At 48.5% G+C, this 13,484-nt stretch overlaps 7 protein-coding genes across 7 annotated transcripts; 5 read left to right on the top strand and 2 right to left on the bottom strand.

The window, feature by feature from the left end:
* Positions 1-133: 133 nt before the first annotated feature.
* J056_004038 (Survival factor 1) lies at positions 134-1,538 on the top strand (the record flags this gene model as incomplete). Its single annotated transcript, XM_009269247.1, has 4 exons — positions 134-339; positions 391-856; positions 904-1,380; positions 1,428-1,538. 4 exons carry the CDS (start codon positions 134-136, stop codon positions 1,536-1,538), a joined length of 1,260 nt encoding a protein of 419 aa, XP_009267522.1.
* Positions 1,539-1,933: 395 nt separating this feature from the next.
* On the top strand, positions 1,934-4,025 carry J056_004037 (uncharacterized protein; the record flags this gene model as incomplete). Its single annotated transcript, XM_009269246.1, has 11 exons — positions 1,934-1,950; positions 1,998-2,081; positions 2,128-2,167; positions 2,222-2,510; positions 2,558-2,649; positions 2,693-2,745; positions 2,796-2,974; positions 3,027-3,087; positions 3,149-3,357; positions 3,412-3,733; positions 3,785-4,025. 11 exons carry the CDS (start codon positions 1,934-1,936, stop codon positions 4,023-4,025), a joined length of 1,587 nt encoding a protein of 528 aa, XP_009267521.1.
* A 54-nt stretch (positions 4,026-4,079) lies between these two features.
* On the bottom strand, positions 4,080-4,730 carry J056_004036 (Transmembrane protein 97; the record flags this gene model as incomplete). The annotated part of the gene is made up of 3 exons (XM_009269245.1): positions 4,080-4,345; positions 4,396-4,671; positions 4,721-4,730. The coding sequence occupies 3 exons, from the start codon at positions 4,728-4,730 to the stop codon at positions 4,080-4,082; spliced, it is 552 nt and encodes a 183-aa protein (XP_009267520.1).
* Positions 4,731-4,862: 132 nt separating this feature from the next.
* On the top strand, positions 4,863-5,428 carry J056_004035 (N-alpha-acetyltransferase 50; the record flags this gene model as incomplete). Its single annotated transcript, XM_009269244.1, has 2 exons — positions 4,863-4,956; positions 5,007-5,428. 2 exons carry the CDS (start codon positions 4,863-4,865, stop codon positions 5,426-5,428), a joined length of 516 nt encoding a protein of 171 aa, XP_009267519.1.
* Positions 5,429-5,724: 296 nt separating this feature from the next.
* J056_004034 (Nitrogen assimilation transcription factor nirA) lies at positions 5,725-9,777 on the top strand (the record flags this gene model as incomplete). The annotated part of the gene is made up of 6 exons (XM_009269243.1): positions 5,725-7,008; positions 7,056-7,237; positions 7,290-8,305; positions 8,388-8,967; positions 9,025-9,536; positions 9,587-9,777. The coding sequence occupies 6 exons, from the start codon at positions 5,725-5,727 to the stop codon at positions 9,775-9,777; spliced, it is 3,765 nt and encodes a 1,254-aa protein (XP_009267518.1).
* A 90-nt stretch (positions 9,778-9,867) lies between these two features.
* Positions 9,868-12,284, top strand: J056_004033 (Putative 3-phosphoinositide-dependent protein kinase 2; the record flags this gene model as incomplete). The annotated part of the gene is made up of 5 exons (XM_009269242.1): positions 9,868-10,774; positions 10,820-10,884; positions 10,936-11,045; positions 11,095-11,826; positions 11,882-12,284. The coding sequence occupies 5 exons, from the start codon at positions 9,868-9,870 to the stop codon at positions 12,282-12,284; spliced, it is 2,217 nt and encodes a 738-aa protein (XP_009267517.1).
* A 62-nt stretch (positions 12,285-12,346) lies between these two features.
* Positions 12,347-13,375, bottom strand: J056_004032 (N-acetylserotonin O-methyltransferase-like protein; the record flags this gene model as incomplete). The annotated part of the gene is made up of 4 exons (XM_009269241.1): positions 12,347-12,627; positions 12,673-12,855; positions 12,909-12,948; positions 12,998-13,375. 4 exons carry the CDS (start codon positions 13,373-13,375, stop codon positions 12,347-12,349), a joined length of 882 nt encoding a protein of 293 aa, XP_009267516.1.
* Positions 13,376-13,484: the final 109 nt, after the last annotated feature.

The raw sequence follows: 13,484 nt of genomic DNA, 5'->3' as shown, positions 1-13,484 counted from the left end.
GAGCAATTAAAATAAATTGAAATGTAAATTTTCAAACATTCTAACAGCGTGTGCGGCGTCTGCGTTGTCTGCGTGTTTATGGACATCTCCATCTCGCCCGTCTCGGCCATCAACATCTCTCACCACAACCGCCATGTTCTTCGGCAGCTCTCAGAAAGTAAAGAATCTGCACCCAGTGACAGAGGAATTCGAATCCAGCGAATATTTCGGACCGCTTGAACCCGAAGACACGGAATGGGCGACGATTAATTCTAATTTCGTTGCAGAGACGCAGACGTTCTACTCGGTGCTGGAGGATGGGCAGTGCTTGAGCGTGCAAGTAGTGCACTCACATGTTGGGTGCGTCTGGATACTTATACGCTAGCCACGCTCACCACTCACCGCTTACAGTTTCTGGTACCCACAAATCCAATTTAATTTCATGCTCTATACGCCGTCCACTGGCCAGAAATTGTGGAAATCTATCAGCGCAAACAACTTTAGCAGCCCTCCTTCGTTCTCCACCAACAAATACGATCGTCGTAGCTGCTCTGCTGACCAGTTCTCCATCCTCCACGAACAACTCCCAAATCAAGATGAGTGCTACAGAATAAACGCTAAAATTGATAATGAAGTGCAAATTGTTATCAATTTCATCCGCCCAGCCTCTTGTTCCGGCTTCAAACTCGGAAACGGTCCAAACGGCGGTTTCACATCCCTCGGTAACGACAAATCGAGCAACAAGAGGGACGGCTACGTTGTGCACAGATTTTGGCCAAGAGTTCGCACTGAAGGTCAGGTCATCGTCAGAGGCAAGCTCGTCGACGCAATTGGTCACGGTACTTTCATACACGCCATCCAAGGTATGAGAGCTAATGTGAGTGGCTAGCTCTGTTATTTTTATTAGTCTAACACTCCCATTAGCTTATCGCGCGCGCTTGGAACTTTGCTCTCTTCCAATCCAATCAACATGGCGGTGTGGCATCAATTCTCATGGAGTTCGAGAGCACTGAAGGCTACGGCGCTGCAACCAGAACTGAAGGCGGTGGTGGTGTCAAAGTTACCATAGGCGCTCTCGTCGCTGGTGATAAGCTCCTCTCCGTCACGGGATCTACCACCTACCCCGGCCAAATGCCTCAGGGTTTAACCGCCGCCGAGCATCGCAACACGCTCAAGGATCCTGAAACCTCGTACATTGTGCCTTCGGAGGTTAGATATGTCTGGGGTGGTACAGCTATCGAGAACAAGAAAGCCATCCGCGGTGAGATGCTTGTGAATTACAAGGAGAAGAATGATGTGTCTAGGGGTTTAATTGAGAAGGTAGACTTCCTCGCTCATATTCCATACGTCGTTAGAAAGGCTGTGCACGTCTTTGCAAAGACGAAACCGTACATTTATCAGGTGAATATTTGCGATAGACTACTATAACACAGCTAACAAACAACTAGTACCTCAATCCAACAGAATTGCAATTGGACCTCCCCGAAGGAGTCGCCGAATCTACCAAGCTCACTGTTCAAGGCACTGCTTTCACTGAACAGTCATTCATATCGCCTTAATTCTGCTTGATGTTTTGCTTTTTCTTTCTTAACTCATTAGCCACGTGAATCAATTTAAAGGGACCTACAATGAATAATCTTTTCATCGATCGATAGATATCAAGCCGTTTGAGAAATTGAGACATTGATACAGAAGATGAGTAGATTGAGTAGCATAACTGCACATGATTACGTCTTGTGTGGAAGATATTTGAAAACATCATGCATAATCACCTACATCTGCACCCGGATTTGGTCAATATGCCCTGCCTTGACTAACCAGTCACACACACACACACAATTAGACAGAAATTCCATGTATTCATTTTCATCGTTCACTGCAACTGCCTCGGCATCGGCTATCTCGAGAAGTTTTAGGCCGGTTGCCACATGGCATTTCGTTGTGAGCTACTACCATGACGGACACAGCAGTGTGAGGGCGTGCAAGTAGAGAGCGGGAACTCGGCTAACACAGCGAAGAATAATAATCGGTGCCGGTATCTCGGGAGTTGCTATGGGCCACAAGCTCAAGCATGAACTGCGGACGGATGAATTTGAGATATAGTGAGTTATTTGTAGAGCAGGCTGTGATAATGCTCACACGATACAGCGAGCGCGAGGAGCAAGTTGGTGGCACGTGGTACATTAACGTAGGTGTATAGCGCTGATATTTATATTGGTGGCTGGCTAAGAAGGATATAAAGAACTACCCAGGATGTGCAAACGATATACCCATTCAGCTCTACTCGTTCTCATTCGCTCAGCGTAACTGGGGCAGCACTCTGTGGGCAACCCAGCCAGTCATAGAGAGGTATATCCAGGACGTGGTGAAGGAGCACAGACTGAGTGATCATATATACCTCTCACATTCTATCCTCGATGCCGATTACGATGTGGCGCGAGAGATTTGGACGGTGTCTGTGAAGAATAATGGCACTGGAGAAGTGTTCAAGCGTACTTGCAATATCCTTATCACTGCACACGGTGGTTTAGGTTTGTGGATTTATATTCACTTAAACTCACACTCACACCAAATCAAGACACTCCACGCCCTATTGACACACCAGGTGTCGATACCTTCAACGGCAAAGTGTTGCGTTCACAGCGCTATGACGAAAACGTTGATATTACGGTGAGAATTCGAGCTTGTGAATGCGCAATCTAACGCGAACCAGGACAAGAATGTCGTCGTCGTTGGCAATGCTTGTACAGCAACGCAGATCATAGCGTGGGGAGGACGTTATTACAAAACACCTATCCTAACTACTACACACGCAGTGAGATAGCACCCAAAGTTAAATCTCTCACGCAGTTTGCGCGTGGCAAGCAATGGTATATACCCAAACCACCCAATCTCGCCAATTATCCACGTATACAGTGGATGACGGAGAATATACCGAGTATACACACTTTTATCAGAAACTTTATATTTTTTGCGACAGAGTATTACTTCGCAGGTAAGTTGTTAGGTGTTGGAGGTGCGCTATTTCACTAACCGTGTGCTCATAGCTATGTACGCGGAGAAAGGCAAAGGAGTGCGCAAGGCGCGTATGGAAGAGTCCGCGAATCAGTAAGTTTGCATTTATATCCCCCTTTCCCACAAGACTCATCTAACAATGGCGCCTTATCAGCATGAAAAACCTAGCGCCTGCCAAATACCACGATGCACTCATTCCTGATTTTGAGATATTTGCGAAGCGGAGAGTGTATGATGACGAATATCTCAAGTCACTCAATTCCGAAAAAATAGACTTAGTGGCTGAGCGACCAGCACGGATAACTTCGACAAGCGTAGTGAAGCAAGATGGAACAGAAGTGGCAGCGGATGTGATAATATTCGGTGGGTGGTATATTAGAAGATGGGAGTAGTCTACTCACCTAAGTGTAACCATAGCCATCGGATTCGACACCACTACGAATAAATTCACAGAGCATTTCCACAGCAACGGCCTCAGTATACGCGAATATTGGAGGAGATCTAATATGGGCGCGTATTTAGGCACGGCTCTAGCACCATTTCCCAACTTGTTCCTCCTCGGCACAGCCAGTCCGAACACGGCGAGTGGGCACAACTCGGTGCTATTCACAGCGGAATGCACTGCCAACTATATTATTCGCTTGGCAGGGCCAATAATACGCGCGAAGAAGGGTAGCGTGCGCGTGACGGAGGGTGCTGAGCGGGAGTACCAGCAGTGGATCAGAGAGAAGCACCAAGAGTGGGTGTGGGTTGTTAGTGGGGTTGACTGGTATACTCACACACGCTACAGGATGATATGGGAGAATGGGGGAGCGCACTCCTTCTACCAGGACGAAAATTCAGGAAAGAACGTTGCACTTTATCCCCGCTCACACACGCATTACTGGTGGAAGACGCTCATACCGAACGATGACCATTTCACGTTTAGTGGCGTGTCTAAACCGTGGCTTATGCGCCTCACTTCCAGACAAGCGTTGACAGCGTATGGCGCCGTAGTTGCTGCTAGCGTTGCGACGTGGTGTATCATGTGAATAAATAAATGCATGCTATTTGCATTAATGGAGATATAGATAGACAAAGACACCTCAAAGCATCTTCTCGTGCAGATAACCTCTGCGCGAAAGTCTGCCAGCCATATCGCAGGCTATCAAGAGGGGGATGATGAGGTAGGGGGTGTATGCGCCGAGGAGGATAGTGCGCTGCTCCGGCGACAGAGCCAAAGCGCCGGTGAGTGGTGGAGGGAAAGGAGGAGCGTGCACGGGGAGAGCGAGCACAGTAGCCAAGCAGGCGAAAGTGGTGGTAGCTGCGGAAACGCCGTAGACTAGAAGGGGAACTTGAACGCTTCTAGAGCCTGGTGGGTGAGTGAGTGTGTTGCTTTTGTCTTAGTATCAAGTAACACACCCTTATATAGCCCATACGCGCCGAAAATAAAAATGGGAATCTGGCCTACAGCCTCCAAAGCTAAGAAGGAACGCGCCCACGCCCAGAGGGGACTGCCACTGCCACCGCCTTGGAGAATAGGGTCGTTGGAGATGGAAATCCAGAAGCGGAGGAGCTCCTTCAGCGGTTCTGGGATGAGATGTTGCGGGTAGAGTGACTGAAGATCGACAGCGAGTGTCATTGGGAGGTGGATGGCGAGAAATACGGCGTAGAAGAGATCCACAGGGCGTTTAGCTACTTTGGGGATATCAGCGTGGATGATTGTTTGTGTGGGTGGATCACTTACTCGATGTCATTGATGGTTGTCGTGGGTGTAGGAAGAAGACAGTGGTGGCGTATAGGCGCGTAGGCATGTAGGCGTGGAATGCTGTGAAAGCGGGAATATATTTAATAACCACGAATATCCGATAACTCTTTACACCCGCACAATGAGCATTAAGCTATCACCACGCGTGGATCTTGCAAGCGTTACAAGGCAGAATATCGGTACACTGAGGAGACTGAATGGGGTAATCTTACCAGGTGCGTGGGTTTTTGAGCCATGGGTATTACCACTAAAACACCCACCCAAGTGCCCTACTCAAATGGCGTGTATGAGCAAGTACAATCACCAGAACTCGAGGATTTCTGTAAATTGGTTTATTATAATGATATCCCCGTTGGTAGCGTCTGCTGTAAGGTGGAAGCCGGGAAGCTGTATATCATGATACTCGCTGTACTTGCACCGTACAGGAGACAAGGACTGGGGAGGCACATGCTCAATCATATACTCAAAGCTGCAGTCAGCGATCCAGAGCCAATCATAAAAGGTGATAAAGTTCAGCCGAGGAAGAAGCTCGATAGCGTTTATATGCATGTACAGAAGGAGAATGATGACGCTATAGAATTCTATAAAGCTAATGGCTTCTCAATTCAAGCAGATGTCAAGGATTATTACAAGAGGCTTAAAGGGGAGGGTTCTAGAGACGCGTTTGTTTTATCCAAAAAGTTGTAAATTACTTGAGTTTACTTGGATTGCTTAAAATTTACTTGAAAACATTATAAATTTACTTGAAATCGGATAAAGATACCGACATTTGATAAGATCCAGGGCAGGTGTCTCCAAGTGAGCAGATTTGTAAGGTACCTGGGTTTTATAGGGTTTTATCGATTGTAGAATGCTCATACGCACTCAATCTCTCACTCACCCAGTCTCCCCCTAACTCAGCGCAATTCTTCAGAAACCCGGCTTAGCTCATCACCATCACCGGCCATCACTCATAATTGAAATTATCTGTCTTTCGCTCGCCAATGAGCCACAGCTTGAGCTTTAATCAAATACACAGCAACGACACCCACAACAACCATTTCGATCTAGACTCCTCCTCCCACCAGAAGCGCAGATATGGCGATAGCTGTGAGCAGTGCAGGCGCAGGAAGAGGAAATGCGACGCTCATGAAGCTCCTTGTGCTCAGTGCTTGAAGAGCGGTTACGAGTGTGTCTTTCCTGCCACTGCTGCTCCCGCACGCCTCGCACGTACAATCAACCAACTCGATTATCATAAGGACTTTATCAATCAACTTACTTCTGCTACTGATGACCACAGGGCTGAGCTTCTCGCTGATTGGTCACGCAAACACTCTTCCATCCACCTCTCGGCTTCCGCAAACAATAGACGAAAGAGGCGGAAGACTGACACTAACGCAAATACCACTCCCAGCGGTAGCCTCACTGTAAAAGAGGAACCAGGAGTTAAAGAAGAGTCTGCGTCGGAGCCCAACGCTGCTTCCCACCTCCACGTTCTCGATGGCCAGAGCGACAACATGCCTCTTACAAATGTTCCTCCTGATCGCACTGAATTGCTTGTGTCGAGCGTTTTGGGCAGTCAAGCTCTCTCCCCTGCTTCTCAGACTATGGTTCACGATCAGTACACTCCGAGTCAGCGGCAGTCTGAGCTTCTTCTCACTACTTACTTTTGCTGGCAGTGCCCACAGCACCTCACTATCACTAAATCTCTCTTCCTCCGCGATATGAAAAATGGCGGTGGTCCGTGGTACTCGCCTTTTTTGCTCAATGCTCTTTACGCACACGCCTCTAGACATCTCTCCACTATCGAAGCTGGTGGTGACTACGCCTTTAAGGCCCGTGTCTATCTCGCTGGCGAACTCGATAAGCCGTCCTCCATACCCACTATTCAAGGACTGCTCATCCTCGGTGGTAGAGATTGCGCACTTGGGCGTATCTCACAGGGCTTTATTCTCGCTGGTATCGCTTTTAGAATGATCTCCGATCTCGGTATTGACAGGGAAGACGAGTCTGCACTCGCTAGCTACTCTCATGAGGAGCGTACCGTGCATAGGAGAGTCGTCTGGAGTGCGTATACCTGGGATAAGCTCATCAGTCTCGTCTTGGGCAGAGCTCCCACTTTCCCCAAACCTCCATGCCCTCTCCCCCACTATCATGATGACACGGATCATGAAGATTCATGGGCGCCTATTTTCTTAGAAGATGATGGCCCCCCTCAGGCTGCTAATTACCCATATGCACTCGCACATGAGAGTCTCACTTTTGAAAATTCGTGCAAACTGTGGATGGTGGGTGTGTGTTTGGTGTAGGATGCAAATACTGATAAAAAAATTAGATTATTGAAGATATCCTCACTACCGTGTACGTTACGCGAGCTCCTTTCGAGGAATGCAACCAGTTCGTCAGTAACACGCACAAACAACTTCAGACATATATGTGGACATTACCGGGGAGTATATCTCTCGATGTGCGTGCACTCCCGAGTGCGTGTCCACCAGTCCATATCCTTACATTGAAGTGGGTAGAGGGTACAAGTAATGGATTACACCGCTAACACAGCACCCTTCAGCCTTCTCACTCGTACGACGTGGATATTGCTCTATAGACCATACACCCTCGCATCGCCCACCCCTCCCTTCTCTAACACACCTTTCCCAGACTCTATAGATATATGCCGGCGCAATGCGGCTGAAATCAACGCTTTGTTCGGTCTCCATGAGCGTTCATTTGGACTGTGCAACATGACGTATCTGATGACATATTGCGCTTATGTCAGCGCGACTATTGATCTTGCTGAACTGTTGTCGAACGATCCCGTGCGGAGCAGCGATGCTCGAGAGCGACTGGTGCTAACGTTCAGGGTGTTAGCCAAGGGAGCGGAATACACACCTGGTCTACAGAGATCGATTGCGCTGTTAAGACAGCGCTATCTGCAGAAAACTCAACAACAGGCTGAAGCGCAGGAGGCAGCGGCGTCATCGAACCTAGCGGGAGTGTGCCGACCGCGCGCTACCGATACAGGCATACACCACACACCACCAACTGCTCACACTAGTCTGCCTAGTGCGCAAAATCAGACTAATGCTAGTGGTGGTGGTAGTGCTGTCTCGGTGGTTAATAACAATAATAATAATAATGCCAGCAATAACACCAGCACACCCGCGCCCATCGTCCCTTCAACAGCCACTAGCTTGCCAACACCTGCAGATGACGAACTCGATCTGGATGGCTGGTTCAGCGCTATGACTCACGGATCACTAAGCGACATGTACTTTGATGGGACAGAGTTAGGTCTGCAGAACTTCTTCTCTCAGACGCCGACAGCACATTCAAATACGAATTCCAACCTCAATTCGAATAATTCAGCTCAGGGTGTTGCAACACAGCAGCAACAGCAACAACAACAACAACAACAGCAGCAAACATCGCAAATGCAGCAAACGCAACACACACAGATACAATCACACCCACTTAACATGTTCCCGCCTAACGCTAACACACCCTATGCGGATTTCTTTGATATGTCGCTGGCGACGTTCGACAGCCTGCATGGCTCGTTAGCCGCGTTTCCGAATGGTGGAGAGAGTGAGACGCAATAAGTGAAAGAGACGAATAATGGAATAGACTTGTAATTTTTATATTTTTATATTTTATACTCCCCACACAGCTTCATTAGCAGCGACCAAGATTAGTAGCGTCTACGGAGGACGTAGAAGAAGAGAAGGACATAGCAGAACAGAAGGAATACGCGCAGGACTTAGAGATATATTCGGGAGTCACCGGCGACATACGATTACAGACGCGTTGCACACACCACACGCACCACACGCACACAGACACAGACACAGACACAGCACAATGAACACACCAGCAGGATTCGGATTCAATCAATATCGACCACAGACACCGACGTGGTCTAACATAGGTGATCTGCGACAACCTCATGACTTCTTCAATGTCCTTCATGGACCGAATGAAAGTGGTTTCTTCAATAACATCTTCGATCGTATGCGTTCACGCCAGTTCGGCGGTGGATTAGGCACACACGATGCATACGGCATGCACCAGCAGTGGATGGCAGGCGTAGATCGTCACGCTATGTCGCCTATGCAGATAGGTGGTGCAGCCGCGAGTGAAGCTGTTTCAGTTATGTTTCACCATCGCAGTCGTTTTCATCAACAGACATTCATGGAAAAGCATATAGCGCGCGAGAATTGCGCCGCTCTCGCTATTGCTTATGCTAGACAGTAGGTGGGGTGGCTTTTCACGTAGATACTCGCTCATGACTCCCTTTTTTTTTACAGATTCTGGCACGAATGCTTCGGTATGATGCCAGATCCTGCTATGGAATACGCTTGCGAAATCGCTTCGGCTTCCGCTTGGAGGATGTACGAGGAGGCGGAAATGTCCGGTATGGGGATGGGTGCTGGTATGGGGATGGGTGGTACGCCTGGCATGGGTATGGGTATGGGCAATAGAGGCGGTATGGGCATGCACAGAGGTGGTATGGGTATGCCTTATATGCCCGGTGGCCTCGATAGCGGTATGGGCGGAGGCATGGGTGGTGGAATGGGAATGGGAATGGGCGGCATGGGTGGTGGAATGGGTGGAATGCCTGGTGGAATGCCTGGTGGAATGCCCGGTGGAATGCCTAGTGGAATGCACGGTAATGGAATGACTGGTGGTGGAATGCCCGGGAGCATGGTACCAAACCAAGGAATGGGGATGAACCCAATGATGAACGGAATGAACGGCATGAACGGCATGAACGGCATGCCTGGGATGAACAACATGAACGGTATGTCCCATCGCGGAAGTGAGTCGCCGCGTCCCGCTTACGCGCTCTTCGGAACTAATCTAAAATAGGCTACTACGATCAACCGAACACACGTGAAATTATATTCGTGCCTCAAGTGTACACGGTACCTATGGAACAGTACGGATATCCCCAGTACGGCGGGATGTACGGCGGGGGATACCAGCAAGGATACCCAATGGGGATGGGCGGGATGGGTGGCATGGGTGGGCCAGGAATGATGGGCGGATACAGATACTAGAACTATATAACACGATGCTATGCCTATTTTACGAATACATGTATTTAATTTCAATTCATTTCTTGATCAAGTACAGCCAACACGACGCAAATGGACGAGGATATGGAGCACGTCAACGACAGCAGCTCCACATTGTCCAGTAGCATCTCTTCTACCGCTAGTATACCCGCTGCGCCCATCAAAGCCGCTCCGTGGGGATCGACGCCTAATGTACGTCAAGCAGAAGATGCCCAGCTCTCGCAGCTCGGTAACAAAGACAAAGAGAAATCTGAGCGTGATGGCTCGCCAGTCTCTATACCCATAGTAAATCGCTCGCGGGATCCTTCCGTCAGTTCCTCCGCTACCGTCGTCGCACATCTCCTTCCGAACAACGGTAGCAGTATGACGCCACCAGGCTCTCCAACGCGTCAGAAAGCTATGAATGGCCCTACCACTAGACCTACACTGTCTGGCGTGCGCTCGCTCAGTTCGAGCACACAGCCACCGCCTAAAGCGGGTAAGAGCAAGGATGATTTTGTTTGGGGAGATATTATCGGCGAGGGTAGCTTTTCTACTGTCACCTTGGCATGGGATAAGCTACCGACGCACACAGTATCATCTCAGCCATCTCAGCCATCTTCTCAACCATTACAACACTCTCAAAACCATCAGTACCCTCAATTAGCCACCTCTCCAGTTAAAATGAACACTTCCATACCCTCCTCGACAAGCTCATCAAGTAGTATGTCGTCCCAGTCGATACCTCCGCCCAAACAAGCGCGGATCTACGCTATGAAGGAGCTCTCCCAGGCGCATATTGTAAAGGAGAACAAAATCAAGTATGTCACTATCGAGAAACATGCTCTGCAGATCCTCAACACTGATATATCTAATGGATCGTCGCAATTGAGGGAAAATTCGCAAGAAAATATTAAGAGCCCACAGCAACGCAAACCCAAGCGACAAAAGAATGAAGGGAGCTCCGGGATTATTAGACTATGGATGACGTTCAGAGAGGGTCGGTCGGCATATAGAGGGAGTGACCATTTACACAACCTTGCAGGAGATTCTCTCTTCTTTGCGTTGGAGTATGCGCCTAATGGCGAGCTGCTATCGTGGATCAAAAAGGTATGTATGAGCGTGGAGGATGTTTTTTTGTGAGATATTGACTTGTCACAGATGGGCTCATTTGACGAGAAGAGTGCAAAGTTTTACGCTGCACAGACACTCTCAGTTATTGGGTTTATGCATGGCCGTGGTATCATACATCGTGACATCAAGCCAGAGAAGTGGGTGTGGGTGTGTTATGGTTGCACAGCTAACGCGATGTTGCTTTAGCATCCTCCTCAACTCAGATATGGTGATCAAAGTGACTGATTTCGGTAGTGCAAAGATACTTGATCAGTCAGATGCAGATATAAACGATGAGCGTAGTAAATCTTTCGTCGGTACCGCTGAATACGTTTCACCGGAACTCCTCCGAGACAGGAGTGTTGGCAAAGAATGTGATTTTTGGGCACTCGGGTGTATAATTTACCAGATGATCACAGGTAAACCACCATTCAAAGCGACGAATGAATATTTGACATTCCAGCTAATAATGAAGTTGGATTACGTATTCCCTGATAACTTCCCACCAGTTGCACGTGATCTGGTGGAAAAGTTGCTGGTGCTAGATCCAGAAGATAGACTAGGGAGTGGTGAGGACGGGATAGAGGATATAAGAAATCATGAGTGGTTTAAAGATGTTAACTTTCAGCAGATCTGGAGTACGGATCCGCCGTCAATAGCGACTGGGATGAACGAGCCTAGTCCACAGTCGAACATACCATCAGACGCATATTTCGAGCTTGGATGGGAGGAGAGTGATGAAGATGAGTCTGAGCAGATAAAGGATGAGCAAGAGGAGCAACAACAGCAGCTTCGTGATGAAGAAGACAACAAGCAGACGGATGAAAAAACGACGTCCAGTCCCGGCTTCAGTAGTGATAGTGACTATCTTGCCCCGCTCACTCTCTCATCAATAGTCAATGACGGCAAGGAAATGTCGGATGAACTCAAGTCGCAGCTGTGAGTCGGAGGTATGTTGATGTAGGCAAGGTGATACTAACTTGAAACACCACAGATACACCATATTATTACCTTCAGAAAAGTTACATCTCGCATCACCCGTGCTTGTGCGCACACAACGCAAATTCCTTAGCAGGACGAAGCGGCGCTGGTTGCTGTTGACGGATCTGCCTCGGTTGCTGTGCGTTAAAGAAGACACGCTCAAGGTAAAGTTTGAGGTGGATTTGGGTATCGGTGATAGCGAGGAGCGTGCACGGGTGCGACTGGCAGAGAAGAACAAGGTCATTGTTAGCGCTGGTGGAAGAGATGTCGAATTTAGTTTCGATGAGGGCAGAGATGCGAGTGTGGGAGCTACTTGGTATGCCAAGGTGAAGGACTTCCTCAATAGTGATAGCAATTCGAATAACAATGCCGTATGTAATGGAGGCGATACACATACACAAAGTCGGTCAAGATAGCAATTTGCATATAACGTAATTTCAAACGATTAAAAAATAAAGTCAATGCATTGAAAGTAATGTTACTCAACTTGGAGCACGTCTTCGTCATTCTCGATAAGCGTGTCTAAGAAACGAACAAATTCTGCGAGAGGGAATCCTACGACGTTGTTGTAGTCGCCGGTGATGCCCTCGACCATAAACGCGCCCAATCCCTGCACCGCGAAACCACCTGCTCTATCGATACCCTCGTTTGTGTCTATGTAGCGGTCAATGGTGTATGGATCGATATCGAAGAAGTGAACGGTAGTGGCATTGGCGAATGTCCTCTGCGCATAACCGGGTGCTTGGAGGGTGGGGTAAGCTGTAGGTGGTGAGAGAAAGTGTGCATACGAGTGCATTTACCCACTAATACACACTCCAGTGACTACCTGCAGTGAGCGGCCACTAGCATCGGCGAGCATGCGATACTGGTCAGCTTTATCGATGGGCTTCTCACAGACAGAGTAGCTCATTTCTCCATGCGCCTCATCCCAGCTCTGGCCCTTGGAAAGAGAAGGAGCGTTGTCTGGGACGAGAACGACTGTATCGGCTGTGTGTGGGAGTGTGTGAGTGTGTGAATGGTGCTGTAAACTCACTACTCACCTGAAATAACTAAATCAGGTGAATTCTTATCGTCTTCCATCTGCAAATAGGTTAACTGGCGTCATATGGCCATATCGTTAGCAACTCACCACCATTCTTTCATAAACCTCTTTGCCTTTTTCAGTGGCCGTGTTTATGGGGTATGCGTGTGCATCGTGTGCAAAGTCTTCCTTACTCAGCGTCTCGGCGAAAGTGGACGGGACGACGTGGGGATGTATTCCAACTTGCGCGAGTATGTCGCGACGGCGCGGTGAGCTGCTTGCGAGTACGACGTGCTTCCCACGTAACTTTGCGAGACTGGGGAGGTTGAGTGGTTGAATGGGCAGTGCGGGTATGTTCGTGCTGCTGGGTTGTTTTTCATTTGCATTTGCCGATGCTGCTGCTTTTAACGCTTCCATAGCTGGATCCTTTTCTGCCACGCTGCCACTGCCATGGCCACTGGAAAACAATTTGAACAAGTTGAACATGATGGTGGTACAAGATGACGTCGAGGTACAAAACAAAGTTGCGTGTTGCGTGTTGCGTATTACAGACAGATTATATTAGTTTCAGATACGTACTATACACTCAACACCC

Source organism: Wallemia ichthyophaga (genome assembly GCF_000400465.1).
Source record: "Wallemia ichthyophaga EXF-994 unplaced genomic scaffold scaffold6, whole genome shotgun sequence".
Classification (NCBI taxonomy): domain Eukaryota; kingdom Fungi; phylum Basidiomycota; class Wallemiomycetes; order Wallemiales; family Wallemiaceae; genus Wallemia; species Wallemia ichthyophaga.
The sequence above is the reverse complement of the archived record's forward strand: the minus strand, read 5'-3'. Positions and strand labels throughout refer to the sequence as shown.